Source organism: Haliaeetus leucocephalus, unplaced genomic scaffold, assembly GCF_000737465.1.
Source record: "Haliaeetus leucocephalus isolate CR32 unplaced genomic scaffold, Haliaeetus_leucocephalus-4.0 Scaffold848, whole genome shotgun sequence".
In the NCBI taxonomy this organism is placed as follows: Eukaryota; Metazoa; Chordata; class Aves; order Accipitriformes; family Accipitridae; genus Haliaeetus; species Haliaeetus leucocephalus.
The window spans coordinates 6,623,409-6,644,682 of NW_010973284.1; the positions used below are offsets into that span (position 1 = coordinate 6,623,409).

Sequence of the window (21,274 nt, forward strand, 5' to 3'; positions counted from 1 at the left end):
GCCCGGCCCGGCCCATGCCGCGGAAAGCGCTGCTCTGCGTCCTGCAGCTGGACGTCCGCTCGGTGAGTGCCCGGGCCGCGGACCCCGCCGTCCTCAGCCGGGGCGCGGCAGGGCCGCAGGCTGGAGGAGAAGCCGCGGTTTGCCTTTCCGGCGCCGCTTCCCGCCCCGCTTCCCTCTCTCAGCCGCCGCCCCGCTACTCCCGGCCCCGGGCGTTCTTCTGGGAGGCTGGCCCGGGCCCTGTGGCCGAGCGGGGGGCCGCCCTCCGGCTGGCAGTGCGGCTCAGCTCTGGCTCCTGGGCAACCGCTGCCCCTTCTGTGTGCGCATCCTCCAGCAGCCGGACCCTGTGCCCCCCCTGCCCGCGGGTCTTAGCAGCAGCCGTGCTGCTTCACAGCTCTCGCTTTCCTGTGGAAAAGGTCGTTTTTAAGAGACACTGATTCTTGGGAAGCTTTGTGGTGTGGGAAAAGCACTCTTGGGAAAAAAAAAAAAACAGAGCAAAAGAAATCCCAGGAAACAGCAGCTCGTACGTGGTGTACGCACCCCTGTGGGCGATGAGGTCCCTGTGAGGGGCAGGATGCGGCTCTGGAGTACCTGGTTGGTACGTGGCCGGGGCGGGGGGTGAGGTCAGTAGGTGTGGAAGGGCCAAGTTTTTACATTAATCATGTCAAGACCGTTCCTTGTGCACGTCGCAAGGTTTTCTGCTTATATACAAGGTGGGAGTAAAGTGAGAGTCTGTATCGTTCTCCTGATGGCTTTCAAGAAGTAGTTGAGTTAGATAGTGCTCTGTTACTCTGGAGTTGTTGGATTCATATGCCCCGGTCACTGTAATCCAGGGGTTAGGGCCTCCTCACGGTGCAAGTGCTGCCAGAAAGGAAAACCTGAGGCGCCATCCAAAAAATTCCAGTGCAGATCCAGAAACTATGTACTGGGAAATAGACCCAGTATTCCTGACCGCTTAGCCACTTTTGTTCCCAAACTTCTGTGGCTGCTCTAAAACAGCTGTGAATTTCTACACATAGATGGTGAGGGTATCACCCTAATGGTGTTGCTCTGATGTCTCAACAGCTAGTGTTTGTCTTCATAATGCAAAGGCCTGCTTGGTTCCAGGAAAGGAGCGGATGTGCTTTTCTTTTCTGTTCCTACTGCTGTGAGCTATTCGTGTTTCAGGAGAGAGTACAGGGAAGGCGTTCCTCCAGGGTCATGCTTCTTCAGTTGTGGGGTATTTGTTATTCACCCTGCTCTTAAGACTACAAATAATAGTGGAAAGGGGCAGAACAGGAAATCTACAACACAGAGATGAGTGCCCCTTTCAGCACATGTGGGTCATTCAGTTATATCCCTGCTATGCTATATAATTTCTCTCAGATAACCCTTTTAATAAGTGTATTTAGTCTGGTTTTGAACACTCGGTTTGCCTTTTTTCTCCACTAGAGCCTACTTCAGCATTTCAGTCTTGTGGCGGTTTGAAAACTTGCCAGCATAAATTTCCTTCTGGCTAGTTGATGCCCTGCTCTTACACAAATGTCAGCATGGGCCTTTCACTTAAATATTTTTTTTTCCTTGCTTGGTGTTTGCTCTCTTGATGTATTTTTTGGGCAGCAATTCTGTCATTTCACAATTGATCCTTGTCAGCTAAAGAGACCTGGTTCTTTTGGTAGTATTTTGTGTGATAGGCTCACCAGTCTTCTGACCATCTTAGGGATGGGTGCTACTTTTCCACTTTGAATTTGCATTGATCTGGATTGGAATTGATTTCAGCATCCCAGATGGAGTCTCACTGTTGCCTTAGGTGATGTCAGGGAAAAAAAAGTCTAACATTCATCCTATATGTCTTAATATTAGTCTCTTCACAGCTGCACTGCAGTTATGCCATCATTTATTAACACACTCATCATCTTCCTCTCAGCCAGCTTTGAAGGTTAGCCCCTCCAGTGAAAGCAAAAACTGTTGTTAATACACAGTAGGTGCATCTCATCTCTATTACTGTGGTCCCGCAAACAGGGGTTTTTTTATATCTTTTTGTTAATCTCTGATGATTTCTGAATTTTGGTTGGAAAAATTTCATGAAAACACTCTGACTTCTTGTGTCAGGCTCATTAAAAATATTAAAAAGCATGGATCCCAGGATATAGAGAGGAATGGTTTTAATAGTAACCCTCAGCTTGATGCCTCCCAGTTTTACAGGTTATTGATGCTGTCCTTTGGCTACTTCTGTACCACCTTAGGACTTTCATACTAGCTCCCATCTTCTGCATCCTAAGTAATAATTTCTCATGTGGCACCGTATGATAGCCTTTGTCCAGACAACAGGTTTTCAAGAAAATGTAATGTTTTGCTTGATTGATCTATTTTTATGAAACATGCGCTGCTGGGCTTTTTTCTAGTCATGTTTTCCTCCATATCTTTATTCTTTACTTATGTGTATCTAAATATTCTGATTGATGGGATTATAATTTTTCATATCTCTTTTTCAGCCTCACATAGGCCTTGCATTTGTTATTTTTCAGCAGATGGTTCTATCCTTGTTTTCATAACATAGGTTTTAATTATGTGTAGGTCCAGCAAGAAAAATCACATACTTTTAGAACCTGGGCTGAATATGATTCACCCTCCCTGTGGCTCCTTGGTTCAGGCCTAGTGCATACTGGGTAACTTCTGTTTCCATCATTTCATTCTTTAAGTTGTTTTTTTGCTCCTGTATTAAGTATCATTAAAACCAAGGCAAAATATTCATTTGTGTTTGGGACGCAGATGTGCTACTTTTCACATCTCGGTTGATGTATATTTGTGTCCACTTGTTTTCTCCTTGATTGTTTTGTGACTAAAGTCTTGTCCAAATTTCTGATTGCTTTTCCTGTTCTTTTACAATGCTCTGTGTATTTCTCAACCCTTGTTGAAACCTACCCCCTTGTGTCAGAAGTTCTGTCCTCTTTGTTGTTCCCGTGCTTCAGGATACAGATGGGTTTTGCTCCTTTTGACTTAATGAAATTCTAAGATCTTTTCTGATTTGAGTCCACCTGCTCTTTGGTTTATCTCACTGCTAGTTTTCTTCATTTCTGAAAGGCTGCTCTTCTAAAATGGAAGACTTTAGTTAAAGACCTTACTTGGTTTATCCTGCCATTAATTGAAATGGAATAATTCATGATTGCTCAGACTGAGATTTCATTGTTACTTGTTTTTTTGAGACTAATTTTGGTGCCTACCTCTGCTGCTGGCATTTAGATTGCTCATGTAGCAACAGAATGAAATTCACATTATTCTTCATGTCATTGCTACATGGAGAATTCACAAATGCGGCAGTGAAGGTAGGTAAAGCTTTAAGCACTAAGATGAATTAATAGCATTGTGGATTACTGCTAGGTAAGGAGACTAAAATGGCATCTCTTCACATTGAGAAGATTATTTTTGCAACTCTAAGTCCAAAATGCTATTCTATCTGGAAGCTTGCGCTCAGCAGAAGTTAATACTGTCCATTGCCCTTCATTGGGAACTCTTCTTGTTTTGATGGTAATGGACAATTAAAGGGATTTTTCAAGGCCTGCCTTTTTCATCGGTTACCTATGCAGCTACAGTTTTAGGACTGTGTGTACCAAATGCCATTGGGGGTTGTGGATCAGTAGAGTTCCGTTCCTTCCCATGAGATGAATTCAGTGATTTCTTTATGGCTGTTTGTGATGTCCCAGCAACAGGGCTGGTACACATTTTCCATCCTCCTGGGAATTGCAGCAGAGAAGTCCAGGGTAACACTGTCCTACACATTTATCATAGTTCTCCTGATAGGTTGTAAGATCAGTTAATTGCAGCTTTGCTATCCCTCTGCCTTAGCTGATCCATAGATAATACTATTACGGTTTATAAAATGGTCCCTCATCCCGCCTGAACAGTTTGCAGTCAGATACGAGCTTCAGTTTGTCTCCTCAGTGTTACACAGCTCCATGCATCACATAGTACAACACAGATTTCATGAACTGCGGATATACATGTGTGATTAATTTTTGGAGCTGGTTTAAAGTTACATGAACATGTATACTTGGTGTTCCAGCCCAGGCAATGAGTTGTGCAGTTTATCTTAAGGGTAGTAGAAGCACAAGTTTCCACATGTGTTGTCTTGCCCCACATGCAGATTTGTAAGAATGTATTTTCTTTTACAGGTTATCCAGAATAAATAGCACCTGTTGCTTGCAGTTTTGCTCTCTCCGATGTCTTCAAAACTCTCACGTTTCATCTCAATCAATAGGCAAATATTCGTTGCCTTCTCTAAGGCAAAAGGCACGAAACCCCAGCTAAAAATTACTGTAAATTCTACAAAAATGTCAAGAAGAAAAGCGAGAACTAAGCTAATATGACTTGTATGTAGTTTGGGGGATCTTGCCTTGTATGAATGAAAACTGTCTCTTTCACTCACTCCTATTCACACTTGCAACTGCATGAGTGTCATCCAAGCTGTTTAATGCTTGACAGTCTGTTTCAATTGGGATATCTATTATTCTGGCACTTTTCTTGCAGATTTGAAGCCCTTGTTTACATGGAGAGGAACCCCCTTTTTTTTTTCCTCCTCAGATATTTATGAATAGAAGCTTTTTTTTTTAGCTTATACTGTACCTATAATAATCTATTACACATTGGTTTCTGTTATTTCTTTCACCTGAGGCTGTTTTTCTGCTGTGTATATAGTTTTCTTTTAAATCCAGTTAGGATTTCTCAAGTAAAACATTCATTTGGGAGTAGGAGACTGTAACCAAACCACTTATTTTAATTCCTGTCACTCTCCTTTGTCTTTCTACCTGGCAATTGAAAGTCTGAACGCTTTCTCCAGCAACCTTATGTTGGAAGAGACAACCTCATATTTATTATACTGCGATAAAAAGTGAGGAGTAGAACTGAAGTGAAAGGTGACTATTCTCTGGCTGGGTAACAGAATAAAACCACGTGGCTTGGAGAAAATAGCAAATAGTTTTGCAATGAGTTGTGTACATCCTTGCAGTGAAAACACAAGTAAGAATGTCTGATGTTCAACAGAGCTTTAAAAACATACCAACTTCTTCTTACTTAAAGAATAAGAGTTGTCCAGAGAAGGTTGAGAGATTAGTGGCAGTATCTGGCAGGCTAATGAGGAGCCTTCCCTGCCTTGAGTACCCTCCAAGGTGGCAAAACTTCTCAGATAAAACTTTGTGTGCTGTGCGTCTGACGGTAACGGAACAACAGTTGCTTTTTCTCATTTACATATTTGAAGGCAAAGTTAGTATAATATTTGTAAATAAACTTGCCCTTTTTGGTGGCTGGACAGACTATGTGTATCTAAGCATGTACATTTCCCAGCTTCATTCTCTCTGTAGCTAGGCTAAAATTTGAATGGGTTTTTGTGTCTTGGCATCACATAGACTTCATTCTACATGACTCTTCATATAGAACCTGATGTGACCCGTGATGATTAACTTATATAGTCAATGCATGCCTTTTAACTGTATTAACCTGGGATTGGTTAACCAGGGTTCAGTTTTAGTTGAAGGCAATAGAGTATCTTTACTTACAGTAAGAAGAATTTGGTCCTCATTATTTTAAAATGGTGACTATTTTTCCTGGTCAGTCTGTACCAACAGAATTGCTTTAGAAAAGAATTTTTTTCGCTCTATCTAGTCTGTTTACAATCTGACTCTCAGAAATCAACCATTTCAGCCTTGACCATTTCACTTTTATCTTGAAACCAGACATTACTTCTATAACTGAAGTTGAGTTTGTTTAATGAATGTGTTTGTTACTCTTACAGATAACTTGCCCCGGAGTGCTGCTGAAAGACAAAGAGGAACTTTATCTCGGTGTGTCTGTACTTGGGCAGTACAAAAAAACTCAATGTGTCCCTGCAGCATTTCCACTCTTATTTCAAGAAAAACTAGTGTTTGAAAAGGTAAGATAATGTCAAGAGCTAATACAAGCCAAATAAAACCCATCCCAAACTCCACAAAAACTCACTGCAAAGCCCCTGAGCACAAGTAATCACACTAAGGATGGCATAGTATTATAACTCCTGCTTCTCTTCAGCACAGAGGAGGCGTGTGCCTATATTATCCACACGGTGACTCAAGAATTATGCGTACTGAAGATTATAATGTATGATGAGACTTTTTAGGTGTTTGTTCATTCTTTTGTGAACTGTCCTTTTTCTGTGTCTGTTTTCCTGGCTTGGAAGGAACGGAATGTTGTTGTTCTAAGAATTATGGCAAGGTGAAGAACAAAGACTGTGCGATATAGGAGAGTCAACTTAATTTAGTAGAAAGATAGAATAGCAGCTCAAGCCTTTTTGGTGACATCTTTTTCCCTTTGAGATGCTTTTTTCATGGTTTGTCACCAGAATTCCCGGGTTGGTACTCTGGCCTTATAATTTATGGTTGTTTATCACATATTCTGAGTCCCTACTAGCTTCATTATTAGTACCACAGGGATAATGAAACACAGTATCTTACAGATATGATCTGGCTTCTTGACTACCTATGAATAATAATACTTTGCCCTTTCTAGTTCTTTTCCTTTAAGCATCCCCCAGCACTTTGAAAACCAGACTGAGTAAACATCAGTGATGCTCTGGTGATGTGAGTAAGATACAAACAGTGATAATTTCACCAGCTACTGAAGAGTAAAAAAGACTATAGTTCTTTAAAGGCAAACATACCAGAAACTACGTAAGGGAAATGTACTGAATACTGTTTTCATTGTAATTTAGGGGAACTCCAAGACACCAGGATCTATCTGCTTACAAAAGAGGTGAACAAGAAAGCTGAGACTAATATCTGTCTTCTTACAAATAGCTATTGAATAGGTGTAGATATTTGTGGAGCACCAGTATTTGGTGTTTTTTAGTGTTTGGTACCTTGAACAGCGAAGTGATCTATACCACTCTGCTGAGACTTTTGTACAGAGTTAGGGGGAAGCCTATTAGCCTCTGAATATCCACTACAACATCCTCCCCTATTCCTTGCCATCTATTCACATGGGATTCAGGTTAAAAAAAACCCTGAACAGTACTCTGTACATGAATAGTCACTTCCATGGAAATGAAGCTTAAAGCATTACTAATATGTTAAAGAACATATTCTTCATCTATCAGAATTCTAGTATATTCAGCAATTTATCTTTGTCTCTTGAAATTTTCTTAGACAATACTTACCTCTATGTGTTCAACTCTTCACAATACCTCCTAATTTAAATATGGAGAGGTAACCCTGAATGGCTAGAAAGCATATGGCAAGAACTGCTAGCTTTCAATGAATTTGATCATGCGCCAAATGATAATTTCAGTTTCCTTTATTTTTCCAGTAGGAATAGGACTCTTGGCAACCATCTGAAGCAAGGAAGAATATTGATTTTTTTTTTTTTTCCTTCTCTTTCCCCAGAGGTCCATCTGATTACTTCAACTGTGCCATTATTATTATTTATTAATTTATTTTACAGGCATTTGCTGATATAGTTGATCCTGGAGACCTTGTGGAGTTACTGGAAAGTAGGTTCTGCTTTTTATGAATACTATGTTGTATGCATTAATGTCATGCATGTATGGGCTCTAAAGACTTTTTGAAGGTTTAAAGTATGTGATAATTTTTCTATCAAGAGCCTGTTCTCTGAAAAGCTAGTGGGTAACCAATGTAGTATATCATGTACTAAATAAGTGGGACCCTAGCACTAGTGGGTTTTCAGAATAGAAAATTTGTTGTCAGTGCAGGCAGAAGTTTTTTGCTATCTTTGGTTACTAGTAACTTACCGAAAATACTGTTAGCTAACAAAATGTCTCTAGAAGTGTATGCCACATGCTTTAGAACAGGAAAAGGGTAAAAAGTCATAATTAATGGAAAATCCATGTGGTTATCCAGATAGGTAATGGATCCTTTACCTGATCATTTATTTCATTAATTTTCAAATAATAGAAGCATAAACTTTTGATTTTTGTATAATTATTCTTTTTATTTTTTAAGAGAATTACATGTCTTGCCACATGTGGAGCATAATGAATTGTAGTGAGACAACACTGACCCTGAACTCAAACTCCAGCAACTCGTACTGGGAGTTAGTTACCTGAAAAAGTGGCAAAGCTTGCATTTTCTTCTTTAAAAGAAGGACAAACTTGGCAGCAGATAGAACTTACCAAGTTCTAAGTCAAATTTAGAGTTGTCATTTGTACACTGCTAATGCCATTGTGTTCCTCTGTGGTATTTATGCAAGCTGTTCTTAATTTTTTCTTATTGTTGGTGTAGTGGAAATAGTGCAGCTATGTATAGTGCTATGAAGCTTAAATCAGTGAGCCATTTTCTTGACTATGAGAATTACTTTCCACTTTAGTTTTTTTTAACTCATGAAAAAACTTTTTCCTTTCTAGTTGACACAGCAGTACTTGAACTAATACAGCTTGTTCCTCCAGGTATTGTATCAGTCTCTTCATAAATTATGCAGTTTAATAGGTGAATTTCCATGAGGACATTGCCCATTACAGCACAATCACTTTCTCCAACTCACAAACAACATAGAAAGCTCTTCAACAAATAGTCCTCTGAATATAAAATGTTAATAGATCAAGAGGATCTCATTCTTGAAAGAGAATAATAACTGAATATTGAAATGTATCATACTCAGGCTTAGGAAAGTGATAATATTTTAAAAATGGAAAATAAACTGAAATCATCCAGTGCACACTTATTAACTGCATCACAATTCACTTGCAAAGTGGCTGTCTGTGAAATTTCAGAGTGCATAATCTTGTTCTCAGAATGACACTTTTTTCCTTCCATTTTAATGGTGACCATTGGGAAAACTCTTATCCTCACTATAAGTATTATAGGTCTCTTGGGATATGTGAAGATAATAAATAGCGATTTGTCATACTTCTGTTATTGGTTTGTGTGATTATAAAAATCTATTTTAATGAAATTCAAGTGTTCCCATGAATAATGTAAATCTGCATTTTATTGGAAATAAAGTCAAGTTTTAAAGAGGACTCATTTGGAAACTGTGGTATTAAAAGCACTCTCTGTCACTTGTCCTTAGTACTTTCAAGGAAACGATTGCTTCTCTCAGGTAACTTACCAGACTGTTTACTTGAAGAAATGTACTGAATGTGGATTTTTTTTTGTGGGAGGGTAAAAGATCTTGGGTAAGGAATTTAATTTTCAGGGGTCAGAGATAGGTGTGATACAGCCCAACATAAGCTTACAAGATGACTGCAATAGCAGAATTTAAATTTTTTTATAATATACATTCAAGGTTTTCCCTAAAGAAAATATGTTTTTTAAAAAGTAGCAAACCAGCATAGTAAGAAAATCTTGAGATAATGATTTTGATGTTGCTTGCGTTTCTTTTTTACTACTGTGCCTACTATTACTACTACTGTAATATGGAATGATAAATTTTTTCATAAGGGATTGGCTGCCATTAAAAAAAAATACTAGTTTCTTCTGTGGCATGGAAGGGAAAGAAAGAGGAGAACTACTGAAGAATTGCCTAGAGAAAAATTCTTATATGTCTCTTAAAGAAGATTGTATTAACTGTTCTATAATTTTTTTACAATAACAGTAAAACATACTTTCAGAGTAGATTCTGCCCATTTCTGCTGATGATTTAACCTGATGAGGTTATTTCCTAGTGTGATACAAGTTTTAGAGCCATGTTGTTAATTTGTAAAGAACAAAATTTATCTTAGTTTCAATATGGTCTTGTGTGTGGTGTCTGTACTCTATGGCTTTATCTGTTTTCCAATCAAAGCATATATTTTCTTTTTAGTAGGAAAAATTCTAGCTACGTATGAAGAAAATACAAGAGATTTCCTGTTCCCTGACCCTAAGCTTACCCACGGGCACCATGGTTTAGATCGTGAGATTTTAATGAAGAGGTCCTCTTCTTTTACAGTGAGTGAATATCTGTGGATTGTATTTATGATACAGTGTGTTTCACTGAAGAAACCCCTTGAACTACTTCAAATGAGAAGTGATTACTTCTGACAGATTTTGCCATTTCAGGTGTTGAATGTACAAATCTACAGTTGAACTTTGGTGAAGGTATAATCTTTTTTCAAAATGCTTCAAGAAATTATTTAATGTGAAAAAGTTAGTTTGCACTTGGTTTGCAGTGTGGCACCGTGACATGTCTTCTGTTCAGTTTAATCTGTGGTGCAGTTGGTAGTCGAAGGGATGCAGGAGAAGAGGGAGATGTGCTATCAACTTCAGGGTTCTCAACAGATAAACCATGTAACTGTTCCTTCTCAGTCTGTCTTTGTAGCATTTTGTTTCAGACTACTTTTTGTACTGTTTAGGACAGCGACAGCCAGTACAAGCTTATAGTGCTATGCCATCTGACTTGTGGGCCTCCCTGTGGTGCAAGATCACCACTAAAATAGTAAGTAACTGAAATATAGCTTAGTGCTGCATGATTGTTTTTCAGTTCCAAAGCCTGTTTCTTAAGGTCTTTTCAGGCCATTCACACTCATTTACTGCTTTTTCTACAGTTTCAAAAAAGCTGTCATAAACGACAACTAATTGGCAGAATGAGTGCAATGAATTAATGTTAATTTTCTGGAGATAGGGGCTCAAATACATAGTAAATGAAAATGAATTCATCTCACACTGCCCTTTCGTAGAGTTTGGCTGTTGAATCTTGGGTGTCAGTGGAATAACTCAGGAAGGCACTTTTAAGATTATGGTGATGATGTGGGAGATGTGTGTTTGGGGTTTGTTTTGTTTGTCTTATTTTGGTTAAGTTTTACTAGCGGAATGGCAGGACATTTGGATTGGGAAGATAGGGACTCAGTTGCCCTGTCCATTGTGATTGGATTAAAAACACATGGCAGGAGGGAAATGCTGGTTAAAGGTCATTGATATCTTTTAGCTGGTATAATCTTTCCCTGCAAGGGCAACCTGGAAATTGCCCGGTCACTTGCAATTAGAAGTGCTAATTTGGTGTCTAATGCTGTGTTACATTTGAATGAATTAAAGCTGTGATTTTGTGGTACAAAATGTATAGTTCTGCTGCAGCTTAAACTGTCCCTGCAAAAATAACCATTATTTTTTGGCCATAGCATCTCTTTGATATGACTTACCCTATGCATGTTAGTGGTGGCTCAAGGGAGGGGGTAGGACTGTATTGCTTCCATATTACTTATAGAATAGGTACTTTCCTGGTGTTGAGAAAGAATAGATAGGGAGGTAGTAATAATACCACCTCATTTAGCAAACTGGTTTCAGATTTTTTATAAATGCAATTTAATGAAGCTTTGTAGAAGCAGAGCCACTAGAGAAGTTTGTTGGACTGAGTTGTTTAATACAAAAATTATGTATTTTCTAGTAAAGAGAAGGTGCCATAATTTGTGAGCTGTGAGAAGATGTAATCAGAGTCATTTGGATGTGTAGCTGAATGATGACACTGTAGTAGCTTTAAAAAGTTGGCTGATATAAGACAGAAATATACTTCCATGTCCTTGGGAGCAGTGTAAATTAAATCCATCTCTGCCCTGGAACGAGGACTGCAGAAGCATCTGTTGCTCCGTTCCATCTCCTTCGCAGAAAGAACAGTTTAAGAAGGGATTTTGGCATACTGACCCTGATTTCAGGAATAATAAAGAAGCTGTGTTTGATGGAATTGGAGTGAGGCTCCCAAAAAGAACTTGAGGTTCCTCTCCTTGCTTGCCAAATGGGATACCTGTGAGAGGATTTTTACCTCCAGTAGAAATGCGGTCTCAAACGCCTCCATCTCCTAGTGGTCTCTAAGCTTTACTGGCAAGTATCTCCTGCTAACTCTGTCAGCACCAAGCACTGAATGTGAATGCTAAGCAAAAGGGAAAGTGTTAAAAAAGGTTGTGAGAACCCTTACATTATTCCCAGGCTAGTCAAGCCATGTTCGTCCCACATGAAAAGTTATTTATAGCTAGCTGAGATGTTGAGTATTGACTGACAGCTGTGCTTCACTGGCACTTTGATTCACAATAAATTTGTCTTTTATTAAAAAAAATAAAGGTAGCAACAGCAAGGTTACGGTTGTGGAGTTCAGATAGGCAGTGACAAGCGGTGTCTGATTAACACTGCTAATCTGCCAGTTGGAAGAAATCCCAAGTTGAGAGGATCAGAACTCCTCCAGAAATCTGGCACTTGGCTGATAATGTCTCTGGCTAAATGTCTTATGAGGCTTACAAACACAATACGCATACAAGATGTGCCTCAGGTTATCTCTCCTGGTCCAGTGTTGCCCAGCTGAGACTTTTGCTGGCTCTTCTGTATTTCTCTGCAACCCTTGCCTTTCAGAATATGTTTAAGCGTTGACTGGTGGTGACTTCTTACAGACATTCTTATCTCAGTTCCCCACTCTCATGCAGTATTTGCCATGTTACTTAAAACAGTTTCTTTTTAGTTATGCTATCTTTCGTTAGCATACCAATACAAGACCTTCTATCATATTCATATATACTTTTTTAAGCTACAGACTTGTACACATGCTCCTTACAGTCAAAATCACATATTAGACTTGTTTTCTAACTTGTGTTCTTCTAAATATGAACCACCTTTACAGTTTTTCTATGATCAAATTAATATTATGTCCATGTCACTTCAGTTTAATGACTGGTACAGAAGGACTGACAAGCCTGGTCAGGGCTGCAGATACCACTAAGCCGGAGGCAAAAGAATAGATCCCAAAAACCTTCTGGCTGGATTTTCATTTACAGTTATGTTTGGGGCTATGTGGCAGTCTTTACATAATACTATATTGAATATCCTGCAGCAATCCCTAGTTTGGGAACTGCAGAAAATAGCAGAACTCTGATTGCTTTTGGCCTATAAGTTACTTTTGACATATCCATGCCTATGTATGTGAGTGTCGTCCTGTATTCCCTCTCCACAAACCATTTCTCTAAAGAAACCATGGTTTTGTGTGATTTTTTTAGCTATGAGCATTTAACAATTCGGTAATCATTCCCAGTCTCTGTAAGAGCAGTAGGTGCTCTGTTGTTGCTTTTTATAGAAGACTTACTGATTCTGATGTGTCCTTTTTTAAATTGTTGATAGCACTTGACAATTCATTAGTAATAAAAATGAGTTGATTAAAGATGGTCAACTTTAAAATCTGTTTTATATGCCATAACCTGACTTGATTGAATCCTGGACTCTGTTAATTGCTATGACTGAGCTTTCTTGGCATTTTTGTAATTTCATTTCCATAATCTAACCTGGCGCCAGATCATATTCCCTTATGGGAAATCAGTATGTGTTTAGGCAGGTGGTAGAGAATAGTGTGGTTAGCAGTAGACTTTCACTCATGAATTTCCTGCTAATTCTTAAGAATGTGGGGTAGAGTCACAAACAGACCAGCTTCTTTTCATTTCTCAGTGATTTTGTGTGTTCATGTGCACAAATGCCCATGCACACAGATGCCTTGGGGCAGCAAACTCTGTCTGTGTTGAAATAAGAGGGTAGAAAGTTCTAGGGACCCTTGATTCCCTCTTTGCTTCTGCAGAGCTGTGTAAGATGCACATAGATGATTCCCACTTGTTTATAGGGTATGTGGCCTTTAGTTCTTTTATGCCTTTTTTAGTGTTGCTGTTTTGGGAAATAACACTTGCGTGTCATAATCTCTGCCATTTGCACCCGGGAAATTTCGTATACATTGGCCAATTCTAGCTAAATCTAACAGGAAATAGAGCTCTGAGAGGTATTATGTTTCTAGACATAGCTGCAGTAAAAGAAGATGAGTTGAACAGAAACTGTTAGCCCTGTAAAGACAGAAGGACCTGCCAGCCATTAGTACCTGTGTACTGGTTGACCAGGAGGCCCAGCTGGATGCCACTGATTCCAAATTGGTCAAGCTAGGGCTGCCTTTTGCCATCCACATGTGTAAGGGGAGATTGAGAGGAAGTGGAACATGATTATAGAATATGGGAGACAATCCACAGAAATCAGACTTTGCTCTAATAGTTATAGAATAAAGGGTATTCTTAATCATGCTGTTACAAATGAGTAGTTATTTGCAGTGCAATTGACTAATTTTCAAAATGTTTTTACAAAAAAGATTGTACAACTGAGACTACTTATAAATAAGTTTCCAAAGTTAGCATTAATGAAACTTAGGCATTAACTCTAGCGTTCTAGAGCATGACTGGAATTTTTATTGATGCTATATAGCATGGCATGAAAAAATCTTTAAAAAGTACTTTTGACAAAGAAATGTATTGAAATAAAAGTCAGACCTTAATTGTTGTACAAAAGCAATATAATCATCTGTAATTGAATTGTCAGAAATGCAAATGTTAGCATCTTGACATTTACCGTTGCTGTTCTGTCTTTTCTAATTATCTTTATTAAAGGCTGAAATTAACGAAGGAAATGGCTGAAAATTAGGAATGGTTTGTTACATTAGGTGACATTTACTTCTTTGATACCCTTTATCTTGAGTTGGAGCTTGATGTTCAATTATTGTCTCTCTTCTAGGGAATTGCACCAAAATTGAGATTTTCTACAAGCTCCCTTATTACAGAAAGTCTGTTAAGCTCAGGAAGGAGTCATATACAGGTTAGCATAATTTAATTGTTTGCAATTTAATTTCTAGATTTAATATTGATAGCCTTGGTTCCAATTTTTACATGTGCTGCTCACTTCAAACTTTTCTCATTCTTTTGTTGTGGTTAAAGCAGTTATCATGGGTGCTTGACAACTTGATTAAATTTTTAATCAAGTATGAGTAAAGAGTGGGTTTGGTGCATGACAGTAAATGCTGAGAGTTCCTTGAATCTGAAACAATTATCAGCTGCTATGTTCTGTGATCAGCTGAAGTGTCAATCCCTGGTGTATTTGTAGGTGGGAAGATGCCTTCTCACCATTTTTTACTGACACTTAAAATTAAGGACAATGAAAGCTAGGTGAAGTCAAGAGAAGGTACATTATCAAAAACAAACCAATTAATTTAATTGTTTTCCATAATGATATCAGTAACAGTAATGAAGATTTTTGTTGCAAAGGCTGTCACCAATATTAATCTGGAAATGCTGCTTCTGCAATGAGCAAAGTTAAAGGTGAAGTAGCTGAAGAGACTGGGGAAAAAAACCCAACCCACTCCGATGTGTTTGTTCATTTGGTAGCACGATTCTCTGGTCTCACAGATTGGAATTTTTGTTGGGATTCCTGGCACAAGCTGTCACATAAAGTTACTCTTACGTCCTCCTTTTTTTGCTATGTTATTGAAAAATGGTGCAGGTTCATTAAAATGGAATGGTTGTCAGGAAGGCTTGTGTGCAAAGACGGTTACGTGACTTTGACCTGTTTGTGGCATTGCTAATTAGTTCACTGAGAAGTTTCTTGCAATTTTAGCAGACAAAATGTATTGAGACACTTAGATAAACAATAAAAAAAAAATCAGTGAAAATTGTCATTGTCAGAAAACTAACTTCACTGAAGGTGACTTCAATAAAGGCAGTTTGATTTAAAATATCCTTAAAAGTATTTAATATGTTGTGAATGGCATATCAAATTTGCATATTTTGCAGTGAAGGTCTAGTTTCACGATTGGTGTAAGCCAGAATTCACATTTCTGGTGAAACTGAAATTAATCTTAGAGAGTTAGGTCTGGTTTTGTTTGGTCCAGTTCCATACTCTAGCTTGCTACCAGCTGCACAAGTGCTAGTACAGGCGTGAGAAAGACAGTGGCATGAATAGTCTGTGTGATGCCAGGTTCAAACTATGTTGATGTAAAACAAACACACAGCCTCAGCCTCATTCATTGTGGGGTGTAGAGGGAAAGGCTCAAAGGCAAGCTAGACATTTTATTTCTGGGTTCCTCAACTGAAGTAGTGCGTGCAACATTCAGATTTAACACTAAAGTCAACTTCCTCAAGCTTGAAAAAGAACTTCTAACAGGAAGAAAAGTCTTGCTATACCATTATTTTGTATCTTTTATAACCTGTGATTTTGGGGCCAAATTTGACCAAAACCCCTAATTATTCATACTGCGGTATTCAAAGTTAAAACATGCTGCTAAGTAGCCTGATAAGAGTTGTATAATCTAGAGTGCCTTGACCTATAAAGTTTGTAGAGTAATTGAATGCTCATTTAATGCCAGGAATTACAAAGGAGTGATAATGTATTTCAAACAGAACTTCGATGCTGGAAGCAGTTTCCCAGAATTTGAAATTGGTCACTGAAGAAGTTAATGGTTACTTGGAGGTGGTGTCAGTCCTGATTGTTAGGTAGCCTTTGCTGGTAACGACAACAACAAAAACTACAACAGCACCACCCCCATCCTATGTGGTGGGAAGGGAGGTGGTGAGGTTGGTTGTTCCTCCACTTTCCTTTATTCTGCTGTCTGTAGGTATTTTAAAAGCAGCATCAACTCAGACATAGACTTTTAAGGCAATATTTGATAATGGTGGGATTTTTATAAATTTTAGCTACAAAAATCCATATTTTGCATGTCAAGTGCCAGTTGTACAAATAAACAGCTGCTTTGCCTCCTCCTTTGCAAAAGTATTCTTGATCTGAGAGGATCTTTTGAAGATGATCTTTAAAGTTTTTTGGGGGGGGGAAGTGTTGGGTTTTTTTGCTAAACATAGCTTCTTGATTATAACTCTTTAAAGAACTAGTAAATTCACCATGATCCAAGAAAATATGCATTTCAGAGAATGTAATTATGCTTCTTGTGAGGCTTTAGGCAACTCTAAATGTATATAACTGAAACTATTAAATAGGCTTCTATTTTAATCTATGTATTTTATTTTGAAGGGTAAGAAATTTAAAGGTTAAAAAAAACTTTAAATAGATGAAAAAATGCTTCAAATCTCTGTATGTCCAATCCAGGTAAAGTTTGTGTTAAATGAACTTGTGACAAAATTCAGTTTAATTTTTTTTACAGTCTCTGTACACTAACTGTGTGAGAAAACTAATTGGGTAAGTATTAGATACTTAACATCTAACATGTAGTAATGTGTGTTTTAACCTTGTTCTGGTTTCAGAGAAAATGGTAAATCCATTGTTGTTTTCTAAATTGCTGTTTGATTATAGTTTTGTGAGGGGAGCTTCAGCTGACATGGCGTCTATTTCTGTTTAAATTATTAGTTCCCTGTTTGCATTATTTTCAGTGATCTTTGTTCTGCATGCTGTCAAACCAGATAACGTCTCTTTTTCACTTTAGGGTGATTTGAATTGGGTACATCACTCAACCCCAAATGGAAAATTGCAAACACAGTTACCAAAGAAAAATACTGTTTCACCTGAGAAAAGCAGGCACAACTTAGCAACAAAGAACTACGAGCAGCCTACAATAGCTTCTAAATCACGTTCTCCATCTCCGTACACAAAAAGACGAATGTGTGAGCTATCAGAAGAAGCCAGGCAACGACTGGCCCATTTAAACCTTGGTCCTTATGAATTCAGAAGAGAAACCGATAAACCTCCATTTGTAGTTAGACGGGTTTGTATTCTTTCCAAAGTGCTTCCAGCTTAAGCTCAGATCAAATATTGTTCTTTCACTAAATACTGCTCCAGAAATTCATTCAGCTCTTAGTTTAGATGAATAATTTTTCTCTCCTTAACAGTCTGTCACATAGTGATTTAAATGTAAAATTAACTAAAATAAAATTTCTTTTATCCGCATTAGTAACAGACAAAGATCAAATTCTTTCATGAATATCTTGGTTAAATTCTCTGAGGCCCCATTTCTTTTCTTCCAGTGCACTAGACAGGATAATAGGTGTATAAATTCAGCTTGGAAGTAATTGATATTAGTATTAAAAATTCCTGAATAAGACTTTAAAGAAAGAGTGTCTAGTCACATTACGAACACTTACACTTCCTCTCTTTCAACTTTTTTTATGTTGGCATCCTGTGATCTTTGAAACACTTCCTTTGCTCAGAGCTACATCTCTAATGCTTTGACTTAGAGTTCATAACCAACCTGACTTTAGCACCTTAGCACCCACATAAGGACTTTTTGCTAACTGTATGTGAAAAATTGTCCTGAAATTAGGTACTTATTTAAGTAAACTGTGTTTAAGTGCTCAAATACGAAGGGGCCACATTTCCCAGCCTCTTGGGGGATCATATTCTCATATTGCTTTTTTTTTCTCTTCATTTTTCTTATGGTTGCAACAATCCTTTATTTTTAGAAAACTGCTTTGAATGTGTAGGGGCAGAAAAGGGATTGTTCTGATTCTGTGCTATGACATTATGATCTGTCTACAATTCTGGACACTTGTCACAGCCATTGAGATAATTTAGTGTTTAATTAGTTTGCTTCTCACTTTATTTAATTTTTTTCTAGTTTATGTACAAATGAATTAATGATAACTTGTCAAATTTTAGAATTGTTTTCCAAGTTTTATTCTAGGTATAGGTACCTTTTAGAGATTCAGATTAGCCTTAATAATCCATTTATCATTCATCAACCTACTGTTTATCTCTCTCTCAGATATTTTTCTTTTAACTCCTTTTAATCAATTCTTCTGTTTTTTGATCTATAGGTGAAGTTCACAGTTTAATTATAGCATCTTTAAACACTGATTATTGATTTTGATTGCTTGGTTATGTTTGTACAAAAAAGAAAAAAGCTTGTCTCTTAGTGTACCATATCCTGACTCATGGCTTTTCTAGATTGAGAATGCTCCTTTTAGGGCATCTTTATTGCTGAGGACTCTTTTGGCCTGGAGATTTTGCATTACATGAAGATTAAAATTAGATTATGCTAAATGTAACTTTTTTAATCAGGAAGAGATTCAGATCTCTTGGTAAGATCTGAACTATCTGGAATAAATATGAGATACCAAGAATTGTTGGAAAAGACTGCAGACATTATAGATGAAGGAGAAACTATCTGCATTTTTTTTTTCTTTGAACAGTATGATATTCAGAGTTTTCTAGACCTTTCTAGCACTGTTTTTGTTTATGCACAGTAATGCTAATAATACACATGAGTAAAGTGTTGTGAAAATAGTTTTAAATAGTATTTAAATAAGAATAAAATATTTCAGAAAGGACTAGATGTAATCTTATGAATGAAAACAGATAAAAATAGGAATTGATACATCTGATACTGAGCATTTTAACGTATTTTTGCTTCAGGTTGAACAAACAAGTCCTGGTATTAAACTTCATACCTGGTGTCCCACGCAAGAAAGCGCAGTGGAAGCCTGGACCAAGGTAGACCATGGTCAGTATTTTCTACTATATTTCTCATTAATGCTTTTCTTTTCTGCAGTAGTTTAGTGAGGTCATTTTGTTTGGGGGTTTTTGTTTTGTTTTGTTTTGTTTTTATTTATTATAAAAATGTCAGTCTATAATGGAGAAAAAGCTGTTCTTTCTTCCTAAGAATAGGAAGAATACTGAATAAGCTACTGCTGCAAAAGGTGGTTTTGAATAGTTCTTCACCTCATGGAACTTGGAACATAGTTCTACATGATATGAAAGTAGGAGTAGAAAATACCAAAGTCAAAGCAAGTACTCTGTTTCACTCCATTTGTTTTGATGAGTTGGATAGTGGAGCAGATCTACACCACAGTCTGTGGGTGTGTTGGTCAGGCTTGGAGTATTGATCATTTTGAAGTTCAAGGGCTCTGTTGCTGAATAATGTTTATTTCAGCAGTATTTGTGAGTAGTGGATCAGTGACTTACCATTATTAATGAGCATCCAGGATGTGCTCCAATACCTGCTTCAGCATTCATTGGTGTCAGTAAGTGAGGGTTTAATAAAAGGTGTGGGACCAGAAATTTAAGGAAGTACCCTAAAACTTGATTATATTGCATGCGTCTGACAATATGAAGATTTTAGTAAGTCTCATCAGTATTAGTTTGTTATGTGTGCTCTGCCTCATTTTTATTGTGCCTCCTCACCAATTATAAACTGTTATATAGCAAATCGTTATGAACTTGTTATTTTACATTTGTTCTTTGTAGCAGCACTGGTTGCAGGATTTTGAACATTTCACATTCCCTTTGTGTTCATACTTACCAATCTGTAGTAGCTGGATAATGTAACAACAGACCTGTTATCACCTGATACCATTGCATACGTCCAAAATGAGTTGGTGGTTTCTGGCCAGTAGTTAGGAGACCGAAACCTACCTCACTATTAATATCCAGAGGATTCACTGGTCACTTGCCTGTGTCTCAAGGCTTAACTGTAAGTTCTGAAAAAAACCAGATTCCTAGGATTAGAAATCTTAATACTGACAGTACAGTTTAGTCCTTTCTTGTTTTCGTGCAGGTAGCTAATAGAGGGGTGTCTTTACATTGCTGTACAGCACAGAAGTACCGCTTTGGGCTTGGGTCACAGTGTGTGGGTTGTTCAGTAGAGACTAATATAACTGATCAAGAAGGCAGACATAATTTAATGTCAGTCCCTCAGGGATGAGGTGTGTATTGACATTGATGAAATATCTGAACCCCATATGGACCTAATAGTTTCCCCACGTATGTTTCCATGTGCTTCATACTCGTGTTTGTGGGTCAGTGGTGAAGGAAGGAATGAAGAGGTGACAGGAGGAGGGAGAGGTGGTCATAGGGAAGCTTGTTCAGAGAAGATTAGCAAAGTAGTGTAATGTACATGAGAATTTTGGGGAGTGGTACAGCTTGATTTTATGCTGATTTAGGCAATAAATAGCTTAACAAAATGTGCCACTTCTGTCTGTGCAGAAGACGGTGCATACACTGATTCATTATTATAAACATTGTATTCCATTAAATGTGAAGTCATTGTTTTCAGCTAAAGAAAGTGATTTCCTGAAATATACTGAGGAGACTGCTTAGAATTTCACAATGTATAATGATAATAGTAATAAATTGCTTTAGTACTATTTGGGAGGAGCGGTAAGCTGTTTTGTAAAAGATTACATATAATTTAGGATATTTGGATTTTCTTTTGAATTTCTTCTGGGATGCACCTGTTTTTCTTTCTCCAGATCCTTCTCTTCTCGGTAGCTACAGACCCAAGAAAGCCAAAGTGAGTACTCTGAAGTGCTATTGTTTACACATTTTTTTGGGGGAAGGTCTGATTGAGAAGGATTGTCTTGCATAGGTATTTTTGAAATTTTATCTACCGTAGCATCAAAAGCAAGAAAAGGGATGTTTTAAACCTGATCTAACCCAGTTTAGGCCTGCTGACAGATTATTTACAAATAGAAATGTGAAACTTAACACTCTATAAGATATTCATGCCTGTAGGTACAGAACTTGCTTCTCCTTAGCATTAATGCTTGTGACAAGGCTGTAGAAGAACCTTTAAAGGCAGTTTGCATTTGCCTTCCCAGTTATTCTGAGAGCACACTTCATTCTGG

At 37.8% G+C, this 21,274-nt stretch overlaps 1 protein-coding gene across 3 annotated transcripts in view; it reads left to right on the forward strand.

Moving 5' to 3' along the window:
• Positions 1-6: 6 nt before the first annotated feature.
• Positions 7-21,274, forward strand: part of SPATA6 (spermatogenesis associated 6) — a 40,397-nt gene continuing 19,129 nt past the window's right edge. For 2 of the 3 annotated variants that reach the window (XM_010582414.1, XM_010582416.1), the window contains exons 1-9: positions 7-62; positions 5,765-5,902; positions 7,444-7,492; positions 8,363-8,404; positions 9,760-9,884; positions 14,448-14,528; positions 17,140-17,418; positions 19,065-19,152; positions 20,900-20,940. In XM_010582414.1, the coding sequence (XP_010580716.1) occupies positions 15-62; positions 5,765-5,902; positions 7,444-7,492; positions 8,363-8,404; positions 9,760-9,884; positions 14,448-14,528; positions 17,140-17,418; positions 19,065-19,152; positions 20,900-20,940 (891 nt within the window). In that variant the 5' untranslated portion in view covers positions 7-14. The remainder of the gene's footprint in view (positions 63-5,764; positions 5,903-7,443; positions 7,493-8,362; positions 8,405-9,759; positions 9,885-14,447; positions 14,529-17,139; positions 17,419-19,064; positions 19,153-20,899; positions 20,941-21,274) is intronic. The other variant, XM_010582415.1, reaches the window with a different exon arrangement.